At 45.8% G+C, this 23,990-nt stretch overlaps 1 protein-coding gene across 1 annotated transcript in view; it reads left to right on the top strand.

Moving 5' to 3' along the window:
• LOC114566503 (complement C1q tumor necrosis factor-related protein 3-like) overlaps positions 1-10,947 on the top strand; it is a 51,187-nt gene extending 40,240 nt beyond the window's left edge. The window contains exons 4-5 of the mRNA XM_028595018.1: positions 4,623-4,757; positions 10,526-10,947. Of these exons, the coding sequence (XP_028450819.1) occupies positions 4,623-4,757; positions 10,526-10,809 (419 nt within the window). The 3' untranslated portion in view covers positions 10,810-10,947. The remainder of the gene's footprint in view (positions 1-4,622; positions 4,758-10,525) is intronic.
• The last annotated feature ends 13,043 nt before the right edge of the window (positions 10,948-23,990 follow it).

The raw sequence follows: 23,990 nt of genomic DNA, 5'->3' as shown, positions 1-23,990 counted from the left end.
CAGGGCCTGTGCATGGAAATACCACGGAATAACGTATGGGTCACAGAGACCCAAAGGCCAGGGCCGCTGTATGGCAGAAATACCACGGAATAGCGTATGGGTCACAGAGACCCGAAGGCCAGGGATGCGGTAGCATGGGAAATACCACGGAATAACGTATGGGTCACAGAGACCCGAAGGCCAGGGCCGCTGTATTGGGGAAATACCACGGAATAACGTATGGGTCACAGAGACCCAAAGGCCAGGGCAGCTGTATGGAGGGAAATACCACGGAATAGCATTATGGGTCACAGAGACCCGAAGGCCAGGGCAGCTGTATGGGGGAAATACCACGGAATAACGTATGGGTCACAGAGACCCGAAGGCCAGGGCCGCTGTATTGGAGAAATACCACGGAATAACGTATGGGTCACAGAGACCCAAAGGCCAGGGCCGCTGTGGCAGGGAAATACCACGGAATAACGTATGGGTCACAGAGACCCAAAGGCCAGGCCAGGGCCGTATGGGTCACAGAGACCCGAAGGCCATGGAAATACCACGGAATAGCGTATGGGTCACAGAGACCCAAAGGCCAGGGCCGCTGGCATGGGAGAAATACCACGGAATAACGTATGGGTCACAGAGACCCGAAGGCCAGGGCCGCTGTAGCATGGAAATACCACGGAATAACGTATGGGTCACAGAGACCCGAAGGCTAGGGCCGCTGTGGCATGGAAATACCACTGAACACTGGCCAGGGTCACAGAGAGACCCAAGCGCAAGCGCCAGGCCAATACAAAAGTTAAATAAACTGAGCGGGTCCCTGGAGGTCAGGTAGATAGATAGATAGATAGATAGATAGATAGATAGATAGATAGATAGATAGATAGATAGATAGATAGATAGATAGATGTATAGAGTCTTTATTGTCCCATAGGGATAATCATTTCCACACATCTTCCTCTTCTTTCCATAGCACAGCACCACATATAGAACACAGAAAACATATAACACATATACAAAAACATCACATTAAGACACCCATATATAGACATATCAAATGTGCAAAACTTTGCGAGGCAACTGAGATGGTGGTCATAGTATTATAGTTTGTTCAGCATTGTGATAGCAGTGGGGACAAAACTTTCTTTTAACTAGGCTTTAGTCCAGTTCAGTGCTCTGTATCTGCGGCCGGATGGAAGGAGTGTGAAGAATGGATTCAGGGGATGGTCTGTGTCAGCTGCTATGGTACGTGTGAGGCGTGTGATTCATGTGTGATAGGCTGGGTGTGGGGAGACCGATTATCTTAGAGGCTATATGTGTGATTTTAGTCAGTTTGTTTTTGCAGACGGCAGTTAGCATTGTGTAAAAACATGCTGAGCAGTACAGCATTGTGGGCTGGATAATACTTTTGTAGAGTATGAACAGGAGGTGTGGAGCAACAGAAAGGGCTTTCAGTTTGCGGATGACATGTAGTCTTTGTTGTGCGCGTTTCTGAATATTAGTGACATGTTCCTTAAAGTTGAACTTATTGTCCATAATGAGTCCCAGATATGTTAAACTGCTGACCTGTTCAACTGGTTGGCCATAGATGTTGGTATGGTTCAGTCCAGGTGGTGATTTAGATGTGTAGATGACCACTTCTTTTGTTTTATCTATGTTTTATTGAAGGTAATTGTCCTGACACCTGAAAACTGTGAAATTGAGTCCTGGTACGCTGTGACAGAGTTGCTATTGTTGAGTAATCCAACTATAGCAGTGTCATCAGCATATTTGTAGTAGGTGGTGACGGTCGAAGAGCTATTGCAATCATTGGTGTACAGGGTGTAGAGAAAAGGGCTGAGAACACAGCCCTGGGGGGCTCCAGTGTTGGTGATGATGGTTGATGATGTTGTTGAACCAATTCTCACGGTCTGTGGTCTGTTGCTGAGGAAGATATGGATCCAGTGGATGAGAGGTGAGGGGATGTTGAGGTAATTTTTTAATGAGCTGGTGATGTTGGATTGTGTTGAAGGCAGAACTGAAGTCGATGAAAAGGACCGAGGCAAAGTTGCCAGATGTCTGTAGATGTTGAAGGATGAGATGAAGAAGACATGCCACTGCGTCCTCAGTAACTCGTCTGGGTCTATATGCAAATTGATGTTGATGCTTCGTACAGATCCCAGGTGGATTCTTATTTAAGCCGAAGCTCAGTCCTTCTGCTCAGTAAAAGTGGCGATGAAACACATTTTCGGTAATTATCTGTATTTGCGGAAGTGCGAGATGTGAGTAAGTGAGTCTGTACGCAGATTCAAGTGTGCAGGTTTATCCATCCCCAAGTACCGTAATGAAACACTGGATGAAGGAATGATTGAATGAATTAAGTGTGGACTTTCTGTTAGGTATTAAAGTTCTTCAAGTTGCAAAATATTTGTGAAATACTTTAGATTGCAAAATCATTGAAATATTTGCAGGAATTCTGTAATTAAAAATAAATAAATAAATAAAATGCAATTTAATGTTAGGAGTAAATATGCAGATGAAACATTAGGACTTTGGTTTGGTGAGTACGTTAATAGTACGATAGTACGATAAATGGCCCCGCTCCAACCTAGTTTTAAAATTGTCTGTGATCGGATCACAAGCGGACAGCTCAAGGTACGCGTGTTCCCACCTGTCTGTAGAATGGGTCTCCAAATGCGTCCTTAGTGACCACTTGTGATCGGATATCACTTCTACGCCCCATATGCAAATAAATGCGTACATCCTTTCAGTTAACATATCCTGGTTGTGTGTGTTGATAAATGTCAGTTGTCACTCTCACATTCATTTTACATTAAAAATGTGTGAGGAATTGAAAAAGCGCTGCCTACAGTCTGTCTGTGTGCCAACATGAGGATGTCTACTGACAGGCAGCGGGACTTCTGCAGGAGAGAAAGATGTTTCTAAAAGTCTCAGTGTGTTCAGCTCCCAGTACACATTCCTGTTCTCCTTGCTATAAGAATGTGGACCCATGCGGCTCAGATCACCTCCACCACCGTGCAGTTTTAGTGATTGGATCTCAATGTGTCCTCAATGGATGTATGAACAAATACAGAACCACATCACAGCACCAGACCCATTAACCTTTGCTAACACCCTAAAGAGCTTTTTGCCCGGATCAACACCTATGACTATGACTACCTACTATACAATACTAATTGATGTCTAATTGCAAATTTTGTCCAACTGTGTGTCGGAGTTCAGCGGCGGTGCTGCCTGTGATGCTGCCTCGCCGCCTGGCCTGCCTTCCTTCACAGACCCCGACCTGCTGTGAGGTAGATGGAGCTCCGTCACGTCTGGCAGCCCACAGCACTCCATACCGCGCAAAGTCACTGCTTTTTCAGCACGCAGCTCATCTAAATATTCATGAGCATACCATATTTGGAAGAAAAGCTCTTGTTCCAAATAGAGCCATATTCACAGGGTAGTTAAGGGCCTAATAAAATAGCATTCGGGCAATTGTAAGCCCAACCAATGTTACATACCCCATTAGGAGACCTTAAGGAACAGTGTAAAATACCCTATATACTCATTCTATCACTCCTTTAAAGTAGGGAGTTTAAATGTAAATGGAGCCAGAGAAATAAAACAGGAGCCAGTATTTATGGAACTATAAGAGTGAAACACATTGAAGTTTTATTTTTACAAGAGACTCATACTGACAGCAGCAACGAGGCCGACTGGAGGAGAGAAAGGGAAGGGGAAGCCATCCTGAGCCATGGCTCCTCTCTGAGTGGAGGAGTGGGCTTCCTCTTCTCCAGAGCTTTCTCTCCGCTCTCACTGGAGGTCAAGCATTTTATGGAGGGGAGGCTTTTAGTCAAAGCTCGGTTTGATCATTTTACGGCTGATTTTATTAATCTGTTTGCCCCAACAACCGGTGCAGAGAGAAAGGTCTTTTTAGAAAAGGTAGGTGGGGTTTTAAATGACAGTGCATCGGAGGATTTTTTATTCTTGGGTGGGGATTTTAACTGAAAATGCTTTTTTAGATCGCAACAATGCAGAGCCGCATCCAGCTTCCCAGCATGCTCTGGGGCGGCTGGTCTCCACCTATGGCCTGGTGGATGTATGGAGGAGGATGCATGCAGACTGCTGACAGTACACATGGTCTCCTCAGAGAGAGTAGGATCTCCTCAGCCAGACTTGATCGGATTTATTGTTTTAAACAACATTTTCATATTTTAAAGTGTGTAATATTGGTCCTGCTGTTTTTAATGATCACTCTTTGGTTGTATGTCATGTTTTTTTTTATTATTTCTGGGGTATTTTTAGAAAGAGGAAGGGTGATTTTAGCAGTCTTAGGCAGTGGTGGAGCCATGGTAAGACAGAAATCAAGCTTTTATGTCAACAGCACACCCTCAACGTCACACTAGAAATCACCTGGAGACTGATATAATGGAACTACAGAGATTAAGTGAGTCCACAGGAGATCAAGGACATAATGAAGCCCTCAACATAAGAGATGGCAAAAGTACTCGCTTCTCAAAAGTACTCACTTCTCGTACTCAAGTAGAACATTGATTAAAAAAAGTTCCTTTGAAAATCAAAAAATCTCTGTGTCTCTCTCTCTTTCTCTCCCTCTGTGTCTCTGTCTCTCTCTCTCTCTCTCTGTCTCTCTCTCTCAGTCCGACAGGTTGCATTCTCAGCCTCTCTGTATGCTGGAGACCAATCAGCAACTATTGGACCCTTTAACACGTTCACTGCCCTGATCTACAAACATGTCCCCACCAACATCGGAAATGCCTACAACCCAACCACAGGTAGCTCTGATATTCTAACAATACATTTTACGGATGCACCGATATGATTAATGAACACATGGATGAACATTTGAGTAATTCAATTTGGCAGATTACCGATATTTAGCAATATCGAAATGATCTTTATAAAACAAGTTTCTATGATAATTATATTTTGTTTATACTGAAGAACACGTGTACACACTGTGTTATAGTAATGTCTTTCTTTTTTGCAAAACATTTGGAAAAGCCCATAAATCATACATTATTATTCTTAGTGTCAGACAACATTATGGGATGGATCCCTACAGAGATAGAGCTTTTAGTTAAAGAGTAAGATCCTTTTAGTTTAACATGAAACAGCCCCGAAATCACCATCACCAAACTCCACCAGACTCCATGTAAATAATCAGGACTTTTAGCGTGTATAGAGCCAGCATATCTCCACCAGACTCCATGTAAATAATCAGGACTTTTAGCGTGTATAGAGCCAGCATATCTCCACCAGACTCCATGTAAATAATCAGGACTTTTAGCGTGTATAGAGCCAGCATATCTCCACCAGATTCTCCGTGAACCATCACCTTATCGTGGTGGAGAGGTTTGTGTGTCTCTGTGAACCTGAGGGCTGTGTTGTCTGGAGCTTTGTGCTCCTGGTAGGGTCTCCCAAGGCAAAGTGGTCTCAGGTGAGGGGCCAGACAAAGAATGGTTCAAAAACCCCAATGAATAAACGAGGTAGAGATGAGCGACCCTGCCCGGAGGAAGCCCGGGGCCCCGCCTGGAGCCAGGCCCAGACGGGGCTCGTCGGCAGCGCCTGGTGGCGGGATTGCCACGGAGCCCGGCCGGGCACAGCCCGAACAAGCTACGTGGCTCCCCATCTCTCCAGGCCATGGGCCCACCACCTGTGGGAGGAACCGCTGGGGTCGGGTGCGCTGCCACATGGGTGGCAGTTAAGGTCAGGGGCCTCGACGGACCAGACCCGGGCAGCAGACGCTGGCTCTGGGGACGTGGAACGTCACCTCTCTGTGGGGAAGGAGCCGGAACTGTTGCGGGAGGTGGGCGCTACCAGTTAGATCTGGTGGGGCTTACCTCTTACGCACAGTCTCGGTTCTGGAACCATACTCCTGGATAGGGGTTGGACTCTTTTCTTCTCCGGAGTTGCCCAGGGTGTGAGGCGCCGGGCGGGTGTGGGGATACTCACAAGCCCCCGGCTGAGCGCCACTACGTTGGAGTTTACCCCGGTGGACGAGAGGGTCGCCTCCCTACACCTGCGGGTTGTGGGGGGGAAAACTCTGACTGTTGTTTGTGCATATGCACCAAACAGGAGTTCGGAGTATTTGGCCTTCTTGGAGACCTTGAGTGGAGTCCTGCTTGGGGCGCCAGTGGGGGACTCCATTGTTCTGCTGGGGGACTTCAACGCACACGTGGGCAATGATGGAGACACCTGGAGAGGCGTGATTGGGAGGAACGGCCTCCGTGATCTAAACCAGAGTGGTTGTTTGTTGTTGGACTTCTGTGCTAGTCATGGATTGTCTATAACAAACACCATGTTCGAACATAGGGATGCTCATAAGTGTACCTGGTACCAGAGCACCCTAGGTCAAGGTCAATGATCGATTTTATAATCGTTTCATCTGATCTGAGGCCGTATGTTTTGGACACTCGGGTGAAGAGAGGGGCAGAGCTGTCAACCGATCACCATCTGGTGGTGAGTTGGGTCAGGGGTGGGGAAGACTCTGGACAGACCTGGTAAGCCCAAACGTGTAGTGCGGGTAAATTGGGAACGTCTGGAGAAGGCCCCTGTCCGACAGACTTTCAACTCACACCTCCGGCGGAGCTTTTCGTGCATCCCTGTGGAGGCTGGGGCATTGAACCCGAGTGGACAATGTTCAAAGTTTCCCTTGCTGAAGCTGCGGCGAGGAGCTGCGGTCTTAGGGTCTTAGGTGCCTCAAGGGGCGGTAACCCACGAACACCGTGGTGGACACCGGTGGTCAGGGAAGCCGTCCGACTGAAGAAGGAGTCTTTCCGGGATATGTTATCCCAGAGGACTCGGAGGCAGTTGCAGGGTACCGGCGGGGGCCGAAGGGCTGCAGCCTCTGCCGTGAAAGAGGCAAAGCAGCGGGTGTGGGAGAAGTTTGAGAAGACATGGAGAAGGACTTTCGGTCGGCACCAAAGTGCTTCTGGAAAACTGTTCGCCACCTCAGGAGGGGGAAGCGGGGAACCATCCAAGCTGTGTCGTTCCTAGCCTGACTTATGGTCATGAAGGCTGGGTCATGACCGAAAGAACGAGATCCAGGGTACAAGCGGCCGAAATGGGTTTCCTCAGGAGGGTGGCTGGCGTCTCCCTTAGAGATAGGGTGAGAAGCTCAGTCATCCGTGAGGAGCTCGGAGTAGAGCCGCTGCTCCTTCGCGTCGAAAGGAGCCAGTTGAGGTGGTTCCGGCATCTGGTAAGGATGCCCCCTGGGCGCCTCCCTAGGGAGGTGTTCCAGGCGCGTCCAGCTGGGAGGAGGCCTCGGAGAAGACCCAGGACTAGGTGGAGGGAGGTCCAGCTGGGAGGAGGCCTCGGGGAAGACCCAGGACTAGGTGGAGGGATTATATCTCCAACCTGGCCTGGGAACGCCTCGGGATCCCCCAGTCGGAGCTGGTTAATGTTGCTCGGGAAAGGGAAGTTTGGGGTCCCCTGCTGGAGCTGCTCCCCCCGCGACCCGACACCGGATAAGCGGACGAAGATGGATGGATGGATGGAGAGCCAGCATATTTCCACCAGACTCCATGTAAATAATCAGGACTTTTAGCGTGTATAGAGCCAGCATATCTCCACCAAACTCCATGTAAATAATCAGGACTTTTAGCGTGTATAGAGCCAGCATATCTCCACCAAACTCCATGTAAATAATCAGGACTTTTAGCGTGTATAGAGCCAGCATATCTCCACCAAACTCCATGTAAATAATCAGGACTTTTAGCGTGTATAGAGCCAGCATATCTCCACCAAACTCCATGTAAATAATCTGGGGTCTCATTTATAAAACTGTGCGTAGGATCCTTACTATAAGTGTACGTACGGCCAAAAGCCCAAATTGGCGTACGCCGGAAAAAAGTCAGATTTATAAAACCATGCGTACGCACACCTGTAAGCAATGTTCCCTTTATAAATCACAGATTGACTACAAGAGTGCGTACGTGGATCAGCCTCTTATCCCGCCCTGTACACGCCCATTTTTAACCATAAATAGTCAATGTAAAACACCTCGTGAATGCTGATCAGTATGTTAATGACCCTGGCAGTTGTTCTTTCGTTACACCGAATCATGCCGAGTCATGACGACTGGCAGAGAAAAACAAACAAACAAAAAAACTCTCAGACGTTCGGGAATTGCTGCCAATTGAATTATAATTTCGGCCTGTTGTCGCACAGTGTAGGGAAACTGGATCTATAGACTACCTTTACTCATAAAATCTCCCAAATCAGCAGGCATTATGGCACTCGGGGACCCCTTTGATATACCAGACATATATAATAAGATTTAACAGAACTATATTATTTCCAATTATATCCAAACAAGCCTTAGTGATGAAGTTGAAGATTATATATAATATATATTTTTTTTTAAAACACTTAGCTGTCTGACATTTCCCTCTTGAAACAGCCGGTTTCCCCCAGAGTGGTGAGAACCTGTATTTGGACCGGGATGGCACGGTTCCGGCACGTTGCCCTCTCTACTGGACCCATTTCATCAATTTAAATCGGCATATGAGCCAGTCATCGTCATGGTCCCTGAAGTCTCTTTCTCTCCTGATTCTTCCATTCCAGTCCTCCTGCAGGGCCAGCAGTGCCATCATGCAGCATTACGCACGGGGTCACAACAGTAATTATATGTTTAACATACAACAAATTTTGATTCTTAACACCTGTTCACAGCATTAACTAGTGGTATCTCCCACCCCGAGATACAATTTGAAATCGAAATGTAATAGGCAAACACACTTTTCTTCATGCAGGTTTTGTTATGAACAGTATTAAAGTTTGGACTGATAACGAGGACATAGAGCGTAACGATTGCGCGAGAGCTTAACGGCTGTATTTCCAGACTTTGACATTTGATGATATATGCACAGTTTTAAAGACAGATATTTAGTTATTTACACTGTGTTGTGCAGTTATCTAATGCTAGGGTATTTGATGATAAATGCACAGTTTTAAAGACAGATATTTAGTTATTTACACTGTGTTGTGCAGTTATCTAATGCTAGGGTATTTGATGGTATCCTGTATTCCATGTAGTTGGGCCATCTCCTCCTCCTGCGCTCCGTAGTGGACAATGTGATGGCGAGACAGCGCCGATTAAATATTAAGTTTTTATTTAAGATTTTAGTTTGGGGTGTTTATGGAACAATTATCACTCAGTACAAGCGCAAATAACACTGCTGGATTTCATCGTCATTATACGGTGTGAAGAAATGTGCGTGAGGCATTAATACTTAAACATATAAGAATAATCGTTATTCCCACATGTACTTTCTGCAGTCTGACTTCAGTTCACCACCTCACCATCTGCGTCACCAATTCTTATTTTGTCTCCAAAATGTGCGTACGCATGGGTCAGAGTTTGCGTGGAGGATCGCACATTCTCCCGTCAAGTTAGTTTTTTATAAATCACAACCTTTGCGTGGGAAGTGGCGTACGCACGTTTTCAGCCCCGTTTTCTGCGTACGCCACGTTTATAAATGAGACCCCTGGATAACATAACTATAAACAATCACCAAACCCACCAGACTCCATGTAAATAATCAGGACTTTTAGCGTGTATAGAGCCAGCATATCTCCACGTGTAAATGGGTGAATTAAGGGTTTATTTCAACCAAACCAGAGTGGTGATTGTTGGAACAGTGGAAAGATGAACGAAGATGGCTTTTGATAGTTTTATTTAGTTTCTGTCCACTTTGAATGAAGTGTGTTTTAGGATGATAAAAGTCCTGATTATTTACATGGAGTCTGGTGGAGATATGCTGGCTCTATACATGCTAAAAGTCCTGATTATTTACATGGAGTCTGTTGGAGATATGCTGGCTCTATACATGCTAAAAGTCCTGATTATTTACATGGAGTCTGTTGGAGATATGCTTGCTCTCTACACGCTAAAAGTCCTGATTATTTACATGGAGTCTGGTGGAAATATACTGGCTCTATACACGCTAAAAGTCCTGATTATTTACATGGAGTCTGGTGGAAATATGCTGGCTCTATACATGCTAAAAGTCCTGATTATTTACATGGAGTCTGTTGGAGATATGCTTGCTCTCTACACGCTAAAAGTCCTGATTATTTACATGGAGTCTGGTGGAGATATGCTGGCTCTATACACGCTAAAAGTCCTGATTATTTACATGGAGTCTGGTGGAAATATGCTGGCTCTATACACGCTAAAAGTCCTGATTATTTACATGGAGTCTGGTAGGTTTGGTGATGGTGATTTCGGGGCTGTTTCAAGTTAAGCTAAAAGGATCTTACTCTTTAACTAAAAGGTCTATCACAGTGATAGACCTTTTTGTTTTGTCTCCATAATGTTGTCAGACACTGAGAATAATACAACTACAACTTTTAGTGGACGCTAACTGATGTTGAACATTTGTCCTGTAGGTTTACTTTACAGCTTTTTTCTTACTTAATAATGGACCAATGTCAGAGATGTGATATAATGTGCATCCCTAATATATTCCACTTGTTTGTTCCTTTTTTCAACAATTTAAATTTTCCATTTAAAATGACAAAAACAATCATCCAACAGGTATGTTCACTGCCCCGGTGAGAGGAGCGTACCACTTTGAGTGGACGGTCTATGCACATGGAGACGGCAGCCATCCTTCAGGTGCTTGGTTGTTCAAGAACACAGAGAAAGTTTTCTATGCACACGAGTATCAGGCGGCCGGTAAGATGAGTGCTTCTAATGGTGCTACGCTGCTGCTGGAGGTGGGAGACAGCGTGTCTGTGCGTCCGATGTTGTTCAGTAAGCTGTTTGATGATGTAGATCACTACAACACCTTCAGTGGCCATCTGCTGTTCCCCATGTGAGACAGAAACAGCAGCTCTGTGATAGTCACACAGGTTGTTGTTGTCTTAAACAAGTCAACTTTTAAAGTGGTTAATGTTTCTGATTATCTCTTGTTTCTGTCATTTTAATTAAAGAATAAACATATATCAGAGCAATTACATCTGTGAGCATTTCTTTATTCTTCATCATGCGTGTGTGTGTGTGTGTGTGTGGCAATGGATCAGAAGTGTCCATGTACTTCGATGTGGACAATGGTATTCCCCAGGGGAGTGCAATTAGCCCTGTACTGTTCAATATTATGATAAATGATATTTTCTCAAACTTAGATGGATGTATCAAATCAGCACTTTATGCGGATGATGGGGCCATTTGGATGAGAGGAATGAATGTGTCATATGTAGTGGAAAATATCAGGAAAGCAATAAGGAAAGTAGAGAAGTGGTCATATGAGTGGGGGTTTAAGATATAGACAAGCAAGTCCTGTTACATGATGTTCGCAAAGAAGCGCAAGTGTCATGCTGAAAAACTAACATTATATGAGCTGCCACTGGAGAAAGTAAATTAATTTAAGTACCTGGGTCTCTGGTTTGATAGTAAGTACTCATGGAAATCACACATAGAGCATTTGGAAACTAAATGCAGACAAGAAAAGAGCTGTGGCCGGGTGTGACCGGGGGGCAGACAGACACTCTCATATATGTATATATATATATATATATATATATATATATATATATGTGTGTGTGTTTGTGTGTGTGTTCTCTGTTTGTGTGTGTGTGTTCTCTGTTTGCAGCTGAGAGTTACTCCAACCCTCTGGCTCCTGAAGGCCATGAGGTGGACGACCACAGATCAGCTGCTCAGTGAGTATTTATACTGTGTGTGTGTGTTAAACATGTGTTTTTCTGTACTGTGTGTGTGTGTTAAACATGTGTTTTTCTGTACTGTGTGTGTGTGTTAAACATGTGTTTTTCTGTACTGTGTGTGTGTGTGTTAAACATGTGTTTTTCTGTACTGTGTGTGTGAGTTAAACTGTACTTTTTTCTGTACTGTGTGTGTTTGTGTGTGTGTGTGTTTCTCTGTACGGTGTGTGTGTGTGTGTGTTTGTGTGTGTGTGTGTTTCTCTGTACGGTGTGTGTGTGTGTGTGTGTGTTTCTCTGTGTGTGTGTGTGTGTGTGTGTGTGTGTGTGTGTGTTTTCTCTGTACGGTGTGTGTGTGTGTGTTTCTCTGTACGGTGTGTGTGTGTGTGCAACACCATCCTCGGCCCCCCACCCCCAGTCCAGACACCATGAGTGAGTTAACCCCCGTCCATTATGTAAGGGATAATGCAGAGCGAGGCGGTTGTTTAAGCGAATACAACCCCGACAGGGTGATCAGCCTGAAGGGGTTGTATTCGCTATAACAACCGCCTCGCTCTACATTATCCTGCTTATTACATGGCTACTTACCAAATAAATCAATAATTTGACTAATAACTTGACAAAATATTGATTTAAATGGGAGTTTATTGATTTAAATACGATTGTATTGCTTCCACTAGAGAAAATAGTCCGTTCCGTCTCTACGGTTGGAGTCCTGCGTCCATAGCAACGTAAAAACTCTGTAATGCAATCCTTCGTCTATTAGCTACTCAACACCACCTTACGGGCTGTGGTAGTAGCCCTATATTTTATGGGGTGCTGCCGTGGTGGACTAATGACCCAGCTGCTGTTTTAATCACTGCAGGAATTGACACAACATTAGCTGAAGCGTTGTAGTGAGCTAGCGGGCTATCGGCTGCTCTAATTTACATTAAACTGAACATTTCTGTTGACGGTGAAGTGAGACACGGTGAAGTGAGACACGGTGAATGGCTTCTTTGGGAATATTTATGTGGACCTTTATGTCCTCATTCATCTCGTTTCCTTTTTGCAGAGCCGCTGCATGTTGACACAGCTGTAAGTTAACGTTAAACAAGTTGCAATGTAAGCTAACTAATTAGCGTTGTTGTCCCTACGGCGGTTACTGCGTAGCTAGCGATCACAGACGGTATAGAAAGACACTAGCGATAGACGCTCATCACATCTGCTGTCATTGCTTGGAGGACAGAAGTTGCTCCACGTTTCCCCACTTTTTGCCACAGCGGATAGGCTAAATTATCCGGACTTCTTTCAGCGGATTGATTGATAGCTGTCCTCCAGAGTGAACAGAACTGTGTCCATGGCAACGCTCTGCTTTTGCATAGCAACGGTGTGTTATCCTTAGCAGCGGTCTGATATCAAGAAATAACAGACCGCATTCTACATTAGAATTCAACCAAGCCATGTAATAAAAGTCCAGACACCATGAGTGAGTTAACCACTGATGGAGAATATTTGGGTTATAAGTCCAGACACCATGAGTGAGTTAACCACTGATGGAGAATATTTGGGTTATAAGTCCAGACACCATGAGTGAGTTAACCACTGATGGAGAATATTTGGGTTATAAGTCCAGACACCATGAGTGAGTTAAACACTGATGGAGAATATTTGGGTTATAAGTCCAGACACCATGAGTGAGTTAACCACTGATGGAGAATATTTGGGTTATAAGTCTAGACACCATGAGTGAGTTAACCACTGATGGAGAATATTTGGGTTATAAGTCCAGACACCATGAGTGAGTTAACCACTGATGGAGAATATTTGGGTTATAAGTCCAGACACCATGAGTGAGTTAACCACTGATGGAGAATATTTGGGTTATAAGTCCAGACACCATGAGTGAGTTAACCACTGATGGAGAATATTTGGGTTATAAGTCCAGACACCATGATTGAGTTAACCACTGATAGAGAATATTTGGGTTATTGATTTCATGCTCAGAGTTAAACAGCTGAGTGAAAATAGTACATGAGATGTACAACACACAGAGAGACACACACACACATAGGTAGTAACTAGTCTGGTGATGTAACTAAAAAAGGTAGTAACTAGTCTGATGGTGTAACTAAAGAAGGTAGTAACTAGTCTGATGATGTAACTAAAGAAGGTAGTAACTAGTCTGATGGTAGTAACTAGTCTGATGGTGTAACTAAAGAATTACTGATGTAATTAAATAAGGTAGTAACTAGTATGATGATGTAACTAAAGAAGATAGTAACTAGTTTGATGATGTAACTAAAGAAGGTAGTAACTAGTCTGGTGTAACTAAAGAAGGTAGTAACTAGTCTGGTGATGTAACTAAAGAAGGTAGTAACTAGTCTGATGGTGTAACTAAAGAAGGTAGTAACTAGTCTGATGATGTAACTAAAGAAGGTAGTAACTAGTCTGATGGTGTAACTAAAGAAGGTAGTAACTAGTCTGATGTAAGTAAAGAAGGTAGTAACTAGTCTGATGATGATGTAACTAAAGAAGGTAGTAAATAGTCTGCTGATGTAACTAAAGAAGGTAGCAACTAGTCTTATGATGATGTAACTAAAGAAGGTAGTAACTAGTCTGGTGTAACTAAAGAAGGTAGTAACTAGTCTGATGTAATTAAATAAGGTAGTAACTAGTATGATGATGTAACTAAAGAAGATAGTAACTAGTTTGATGATGTAACTAAAGAAGGTAGTAACTAGACTGATGTAATTAAATAAGGTAGTAACTAGTCTGATGTAACTAAAGAAGGTAGTAACTAGTCTGATGTAATTAAATAAGGTAGTAACTAGTCTGGTGATGTAACTAAAGAAGGTAGTAACTAGTCTGATGTAACTAAAGAAGGTAGTAACTAGTCTGATGTAATTAAATAAGGTAGTAACTAGTCTGATGTAATTAAATAAGGTAGTGACTAGTCTGGTGATGTAACTAAATAAGGTAGTAACTAGTCTGATGTAACTAAAGAAGGTAGTAACTAGTCTGATGTAATTAAATAAGGTAGTAACTAGTCTGATGTAATTAAATAAGGTAGTAACTAGTCTGATGTAATTAAATAAGGTAGTAACTAGTCTGGTGATGTAACTAAATAAGGTAGTAACTAGTCTGATGTAACTAAAGAAGGTAGTAACTAGTCTGATGTAATTAAATAAGGTAGTTACTAGTCTGATGTAACTAAAGAAGGTAGTAACTAGTCTGATGTAATTAAATAAGGTAGTGTCGACCGGTGTGGCAGTTCGCTGTGGCCGAGCCAACCCCTTTTTTTTGCCTTCCCCTCAGCAAACCCCCGGCCCTACTAGTGCCCTCTTCAGCCATACGGACGAACGTCAGTTGCCCGTCAGCGGGGCGGATGTTTTGACCTATACTAAAAGGAGTTGCTTTTGACGCTTCCCTGATTAATTAGTTTATAGAGACACACACACTCTCCGTCCAAGGAGAAGCCCTCGCCCGGATCAGGGAACCCAAAGGCGAGACAAGAGGTTAGGTACACACTACACCAGACGTCCCCAATAAAACACGGGCTCTTATCCCCCTGTATATGACAAGCACTGCCCGAGGGGATCTTTAAAACCAATGATTTTTCTTTAGTACTCGTGGTCTCAGCCGTCCTCCCAGGGTCACCGGCGGTCCTTTCCTTCTCAAGGACGCCCGCCTTGCCCTCCCTGGTCACCGGACTGAGAGAGGGGGATGCTCAGAGGCTCTGACCAGGCCGCGCGGATAGGGAAATGCACTCCCACTAGGAGATAACAGGAGGTCTGCGTGTCTAAGTCGATCCCCGCCGGGAGGCAATTCTCCACGGGCGGTTAAAGAGGAGTCACTAACCCCCGTATGGGGGGGAAACCCTCCCCGCTTGGCAGCGGGCGAGACAATCCCAGAGAAAAAATTAAAGAACTGGCAAAGATTGGCTCCCTAGTCCAAAGTCGGACTCAGGTGATTTTTATTATTTTGTGACAGAAGCAGAAATTAAAAGCAAGTGGTCCTCTACAAAATAAAACTAAAAAATAAAGATAAAGCCTCCGCTCTAACAGAGGTATTTAAAGCTGCTTCTCTTTTCCTACTATCCCTCCCACACTCATATGAGCGCAGGCAATCTCCTCTCCGGTGTCAAAGAGGGCAAATAAATCTTCCCCAAAACGCAGCAAAAACAGCGTCTGAGCAAACTAATAGAGAACAGCACTTTTTGACCTCTGTATAACAGAGGTATTCAAAGCCGCTTCTCAGAGATTTCTTTTTCTTTTCCTCCCTTACACTCAGTGAGTGCAAGGGAACCCCTCTACAGCTGGGAGAGGCATAATGAATCTTTCCCAAAACAACAGAAAGTGCAAGGGTAGATGGAGAAGGCTTCATGGCATCCCGATGCCACGTAAAGCACTCGGGTAAAAGAGCCCAAAAGGGACCCAAAAGGGACCCAAAAGAAGGGGCTGCTACTCGCCAAAAACACTCATATTTATACACGAAAAACATTTCACTCCTCCCAAAATTATCAAAAGGGACGTACTATATGTACTTCCCTATCCTTGTAAGGTAATGTAGGAAACACTTCACAAATAACGTTACAGTAATGAACTTCATGAACTCTACAGCTCGTGTGCTGTGTATGGCCACACATGTGCCTTCAAGACGCACACACACACACAGCTGCATGTACCCATCAAGGCTGCAGCTCCTGCCTGTGCTCCTCTTATCTGTCTAGGTGCTTTCCTACACTCTTCACATTTTCTCAATGAGAGATCTTTCTGTCATGAAATGCAAAAACAGATCAGTATGTAAGCAAAAGACAGATTAATATATGAGCAAAATATATGTTATTTTTTGGGGGGTTTCAACACACACACTCTAAGCAATGATATAGTTTGCTTTTCAAAACACATCTATCTAAGTGATTATATGGTTATCCTGGTATACTGACAACGTTATATATGTTGTAAAGCAAGAAATTAATATTTCTGCTATTTCTTTGTTTTTGGGTTTTCATCTGGCCTCGCGGACAACAGAAGTAACTAGTTTGATGATGTAACTCAAGAAGGTAGTAACTAGTCTGATGTAACTAAAGAAGGTAGTAACCAGTCTGATGTAGTAACTAGTCTGATGTAGTAACTAGTCTGATGATGTAACTCAAGAAGGTAGTAACTAGTCTGATGAAGTAACTCAAGAAGGTAATAAGTAGATTGTTTTTTTTCCCAGATGTTGGGTCTGACCCACCTCCAGATGTTGGGTCTGACCTACCTCCACATGTTGGGTCTGACCCACCTCCAGATGTTGGGTCTGACCTACCTCCACATGTTGGGTCTGACCCACATCCACATGTTGGGTCTGACCTACCTCCACATGTTGGGTCTGACCTACCTCCACATGTTAGGTCTGACCCACCTCCACATGTTGGGTCTGACCCACCTCCAGATGTTGGGTCTGACCTACCTCCACATGTTGGGTCTGACCCACCTCCAGATGTTAGGTCTGACCCACATCCACATGTTGGGTCTGACCCATCTCCAGATGTTAGGTCTGACCCACATCCACATGTTGAGTCTGACCCTTCTCCACATGTTGGGTCTGACCTACCTCCACATGTTGGGTCTGACCCACATCCACATGTTGGGTCTGACCTACCTCCACATGTTGGGTCTGACCTACCTCCACATGTTAGGTCTGACCCACCTCCACATGTTGGGTCTGACCCACCTCCAGATGTTGGGTCTGACCTACCTCCACATGTTGGGTCTGACCCACCTCCAGATGTTAGGTCTGACCCACATCCACATGTTGGGTCTGACCCATCTCCAGATGTTAGGTCTGACCCACATCCACATGTTGAGTCTGACCCTTCTCCACATGTTGGGTCTGACCCACCTCCAGATGTTGGGTCTGACCCACATCCACATGTTGGGTCTGACCCACCTCCAGATGTTGGGTCTGACCCACCTCCACATGTTGGGTCTGACCCACCTCCAGATGTTGGGTCTGACCCATGTTGGGTCATCCACCTCCAGATGTTGGGAGTCTCACCCTTCTCCACATGTTGGGCCTGACCCACCTCCACATGTTGGGTCTGACCCACATCCACATGTTGGGTCTGACCCACATCCAGATGTAGGGTCTGACCAACCTCCAGATATTGGGTCTGACCTACCTCCACATGTTGGGTCTGACCCACCTCCAGATGTTGGGTCTGACCCACATCCAGATGTTGGGTCTGACCCACATCCACATGTTGGGTCTGACCAATCTCCAGATGTTGGGTCTGACCAACCTCCAGATGTTGGGTCTGACCCACCTCCACATGTTGGGTCTGACCCACCTCCAGATGTTGGGTCTGACCCACCTCCACATGTTGGGTCTGACCCACCTCCAGATGTTGGGTCTGACCCACCTCCAGATGTTGGGTCTGACCCACATCCAGACGTTGGGTCTGACCCACCGTGTATAGAGCCAGCATATCTCCACCAGACTCCATGTAAATAATCAGGACTTTTAGCGTATATAGAGCCAGCATATCTCCACCAGACTCCATGTAAATAATCAGGACTTTTAGCGTGTATAGAGCCAGCATATCTCCACCAGACTCCATGTAAATAATCAGGACTTTTAGCGTGTATAGAGCCAGCATATCTCAACCAGATTCCATGTAAATAATCAGGACTTTTAGCGTGTATAGAGCCAGCATATCTCAACCAGACTCCATATAAATAATCAGGACTTTTAGCGTGTATAGAGCCAGCATATCTCCACCAGACTCCATGTAAATAATCAGGACTTTTAGCGTGTATAGAGCCAGCATATCCCCACCAGACTCCATGTAAATAATCAGGACTTTTAGCGTGTATAGAGCCAGCATATCTCCACCAGACTCCATGTAAATAATCAGGACTTTTAGCGTGTATAGAGCCAGCATATCTCCACCACACTCCATGTAAATAATCAGGACTTTAAGCGTGTATAGAGCCAGCATATTTCCACCAGACTCCATGTAAATAATCAGGACTTTTAGCGTGTATAGAGCCAGCATATCTCCACCAGACTCCATGTAAATAATCAGGACTTTTAGTGTGTTTTATTTTCTAAGCACAAACAGACATTTCCTGCAACGCAGCTCTTTCTTTAAATACATCTTCATGAATGGAGCGTAAAACGTGAATGGGTGCAAACCAAATAACAAGTAGAGTTGGGGTTGTTTTTGTGTCTTTTTTGTGTCTTTTAGCATCTGTTTTGTTGTAATTTTGTGTCTGTCTATGTGTGTGTGTGTGTGTGTGTGTGTGTGTCTGCCTATGTGTATGTGTGTGTGTGTCTCTGTTTGTGTGTATGTGTGTGTGTGTGTGTCTCTGTTTGTATGTGTGTGTGTGACACACATCATACACACACACACATACAAACAGAGACACACACACACAGACAGTGAGACACACACACACAGACACACACACACACACACAGACACACACACACACACACAGAGAGACACATACACACAGACACGCACACCCGTTTTATGACTTTGTGAGGACCAGTGACTCGCAGCACCCTTTCTAATGGCTAAAATTATTATTATTAATTCAATTTATTTCAATTCAATTTTATTTATAGTATCAAATCATAACAAGAGTTATCTTGAGACACTTTACAGATAGAGTAGGTCTAGACCACACTCTATAATTTACAAAGCCCCAACAATTCCAACAATTACAGTAATTCCCTCAAGAGCAAGCAGTGCGACAGTGGCGAGGAAAAACTCCCTCTTGGGAAGAAACCTCGGACAGACCCAGGCTCTTGGTAGGCGGTGTCTGACGGGCCGGTTGGGGGTGTGATGAACAGTGGCAATAATAGTCACATTAATAATGGAACAGTGACTGGCTGTAACAGGAAGCTGCATGGTTCAGCAGGAAGCTGCAGGGTTCAGCCGGAAGAAGGCAAGGCAAGGCAAGGCAAGGCAGCTTTATTTGTATAGCACATTTCAGCAACAAGGCAATTCAAAGTGCTTTACATGAGACATGTAACATTAAAAACAGTTAGAAAACAATTAAAAACAATTTCAAAGCATTAAAACAATTAACAACAATTTAAGATCATTAAAAGACAAGAATGAAATTTACAGTGCAGTATAAGAATTTTAAGGAAAAAGCAGTTAAAAATAGGTTAATTAAAGGAAGGCAACATTAAAAAGATATGTCTTCAGCCTGGATTTAAAAGAACTGAGAGTTGCAGCGGACCTGCAGTTTTCTGGGAGTTTGTTCCAGATATGTGGAACATAAAAACTGAACGCTGCTTCCCCCTGTTTAGTTCTGACTCTGGGAACAACAAGTAGACCTGTCCCAGACCACCTGAGAGGTCTGGGTGGTTCATGGTGTAGCAGACCTGTCCCAGACCACCTGAGAGGTCTGGGTGGGTCATAGTGTAGTAGCAGATCAGAAATGTATTTTGGCCCTAAACCATTTAGTGATTTGTAAACCAGCAAAAGTATTTTGAAATCAATTCTTTGAGGCACTGGAAGCCAGTGTAAAGACTTCAGTACTGGAGTGATGTGATCCACTTTCTTGGTTTTAGGGAGGACTCGAGCAGCAGCGTTCTGAATCAGCTGCAGCTGTCTGATTGATTTTTTAGGGAGACCTGTAAAGACCCCGTTACAGTAGTCAAGTCTACTGAAGATAAAAGCATGGACAAGTTTTTCCAGATCCTGCTGAGACATAAGTCCTTTAACCCTTGATATATTTTTAAGGTGATAATAGGCTGATTTTGTAATTGTCTTAATGTCCATCCATCCATCCATCTTCGTCCACTTATCCGGTGTCGGGTCACGGGGGGAGCAGCTCCAGCAGGGGACCCCAAATTTCCCTTTCCCGAGCAACATTAACCAGCTCCGACTGGGGATCGAGGCGTTCCCAGGCCAGGTTGGAGATATAATCCCTCCACCTAGTCCTGGGTCTTCCCGAGGCCTCCTCCCAGCTGCACCTCCCTCCACCTAGTCCTGGGTCTTCCCCGAGGCCTCCTCCCAGCTGGACGTGCCTGGAACACCTCCCTAGGGAGGCGCCCAGGGGGCATCCTTACCAGATGCCCGAACCACCTCAACTGGCTCCTTTCGACGCAAAGGAGCAGCGGCTCTACTCCGAGCTCCTCACGGATGACTGAGCTTCTCACCCTATCTCTAAGGGAGACGCCAGCCACCCTCCTGAGGAAACCCATTTCGCCGCTTGTACCCTGGATCTCGTTCTTTCGGTCATGACCCAACCTTCATGACCATAGGTGAGGGTAGGAACGAAAACTGACCGGTAGATCGAGAGCTTTGCCTTCTGGCTCAGCTCTCTTTTTCGTCACAGCGGTGCGATAGATTGAATGTAATACCGCACCCGCTGCCCGATTCTCCGACCAATCTCCCGCTCCATTGTCCCTCACTCGCGAACAAAACCCCAAGGTACTTGAACTCCTTCACTTGGGGTAAGGACTCATTCCCTACCTGGAGAAGGCATTCCATCAGTTTCCTGCTGAGAACCATGGCCTCCGATTTAGAGGTGCTGATCCTCATCCCAACCGCTTCACACTCGGTTGCGAACCGATCCAGTGAGTGCTGAAGGTCACAGGCCAATGATGCCATCAGGACCACATCATCTGCAAAGAGCAGCAATGAGATCCCCAGCCCACCAAACTGCAACCCCTCCCCACCCCGACTACGCCTCGATATCCTGTCCATAAATATTACAAACAGGATTGGTGACAAAGCGCAGCCCTGGCGGAGGCCAACCCTCACCTGAAACGAGTCCGACTTACTGCCGAGAACCCGGACACAGTTCTCACTTTGGTCGTACAGAGATTGGATGGCCCTGAGTACAGACCCCATCACCCCATACTCCCGCAGCATCTCCCACAGTATCTCCCGGGGGACCCGGTCATACGCCTTCTCCAAATCTACAAAACACATGTAGACCGGTTGGGCATACTCCCAGGCTCCCTCCAGGATCCTTGCGAGAGTGAAGAGCTGGTCCGTTGTTCCACGACCAGGACGGAATCCGCATTGTTCCTCCTCAACTCGAGGTTCGACTATCGGCCGAACCCTCCTTTCCAGCACCTTGGAGTAGACTTTACCAGGGAGGCTGAGAAGTGTGATACCCCTGTAATTGGCACACACCCTCTGGTCCCCCTTTTTAAAAAGGGTAACCACCACCCTAGTCTGCCACTCCTTTGGCACCGTCCCAGACTTCCACGCAATGTTGAAGAGGCGTGTCAACCAGGACAGCCCCTTCACACCCAGAGCCTTGAGCATTTCTGGACGGATCTCATCAATCCCGGGCTTTGCCACTGTGGAGTTGTTTGACTACATCAGTGACTTCCGCCTGGGAAATCGACGACAATCCCCGTTATCCTCCAGCTCTGCCTCTAACATAGAGGGCATATTAGTCGGATTCAGGAGTTCCTCAAAGTGCTCCTTCCACCGCCCTATTACCTCCTCAGTTGAGGTCAACAGTGTCCCATCCTTACTGTACACAGCTTGGATGGTTCCCCCTTCCCCCTCCTGAGGTGGCGAACAGTTTTCCAGAAGCACTTTGGTGCCGACCGAAAGTCCTTCTCCATGTCTTCTCCAAACTTCTTCCACACCCGCTGCTTTGCCTCTTTCACGGCAGAGGCTGCAGCCCTTCGGCCCTTCGGTACCCTGCAACTGCCTCCGAGTCCTCCGGGATAACATATCCCGGAAAGACTCCTTCTTCAGTCGGACGGCTTCCCTGACCACTGGTGTCCACCACGGTGTTCGTGGGTTACCGCCCCTTGAGGCACCTAAGACCCTAAGACCACAGCTCCTCGCCGCAGCTTCAGCAATGGAAAATTTTAACATTGTCCACTCGGGTTCAATGCCCCCAGCCTCCACAGGGATGCACGATAAGCTCCGCCGGAGGTGTGAGTTGAAAGTCTGTCGGACAGGGGCCTCCTCCAGACGTTCCCAATTTACCCGCACTACACGTTTGGGCTTACCAGGTCTGTCCAGAGTCTTCCCCACCCTCTGACCCAACTCACCACCAGATGGTGATCGGTTGACAGCTCTGCCCCTCTCTTCACCCGAGTGTCCAAAACATACGGCCTCAGATCAGATGAAACGATTATGAAATCGATCATTGACCTTCGGCCTAGGGTGCTCTGGTACCAGGTACACTTATGAGCATCCCTATGTTCGAACATGGTGTTTGTTATAGACAATCCATGACTAACACAGAAGTCCAACAACAAACAACCACTCTGGTTTAGATCAGGGAGGCCGTTCCTCCCAATCACGCCTCCAGGTGTCTCCATCATTGCCCGTGTGCGTTGAAGTCCCCCAGCAGAACAATGGAGTCCCCACTGGCGCCCCATGCAGGACTCCACTCAAGGTCTCCAAGAAGGCCGAATACTCCGAACTCCTGTTTGGTGCATATGCACAAACAACAGTCAGAGTTTTCCCCCCACAACCTGCAGGCGAGGGAGGCGACCCTCTCGTCCACCGGGTAAACTCCAACGTAGCGGGCGCTCAGCCGGGGCTTGTGAGTATCCCCACACCCGCCCGGCGCCTCACACCCTGGGCAACTCCGGAGAAGAAAAGGGTCCAACCCCTATCCAGGAGTATGGTTCCAGAACCGAGACTGTGCGTAGAGGTAAGCCCCACCAGATCTAACCGGTAGCGCCCACCTCCCGCACCAGTTCCGGCTCCTTCCCCCACAGAGAGGTGACGTTCCACGTCCCCAGAGCCAGCGTCTGCTGCCCGGGTCTGGTCCGTTGAGGCCTCTGACCTTCACTGCCACCCATGTGGCAGCGCACCCGACCCCAGCGGTTCCTCCCACAGGTGGTGGGCCCATTGTCTTAATGTGACTTTTAAAATTTAGGTCTGAGTCCATGACTACACCAAGATTTCTGGCTTTGTCTGTTGTTTTTAACATTGTCGTTTGAAGCTGAGTGCTGACCTTTAATCGTTCCTCTTTTGCTCCAAAAACAACCACCTCAGTTTTTTCTTCATTTAATTTAAGAAAGTTCTGGCACATCCAGTCGTTAATTTGTTCAATGCACATATTCAGTTGTTGTATTGGGCTATAATTCCCTGGCGATAAGGTTATGTAAATTTGTGTGTCATCCGCATAACTATGGTAACTTATTTTGTTGTTTTCCATAATCTGAGCCAGTGGAAGCATGTAGATGTTGAACAGAAGAGGCCCCAGAACTGAGCCTTGGGGAACTCCGCACGTCATATTTGTATGCTCAGATGTATAATTACCTATAGACACAAAGTAGTCCCTATTCTTTAAATAGGATTCAAACCACTTTAGTACTGAGCCAGAAAGACCAACCCAGTTTTCCAATCGGTCAAGCAATATGTTGTG

This window comes from Perca flavescens, chromosome 13 (assembly GCF_004354835.1).
Source record: "Perca flavescens isolate YP-PL-M2 chromosome 13, PFLA_1.0, whole genome shotgun sequence".
In the NCBI taxonomy this organism is placed as follows: Eukaryota; Metazoa; Chordata; class Actinopteri; order Perciformes; family Percidae; genus Perca; species Perca flavescens.
Note: the sequence above shows the minus strand (reverse complement) of the source record. Positions and strands in the feature narration are given on the sequence as shown.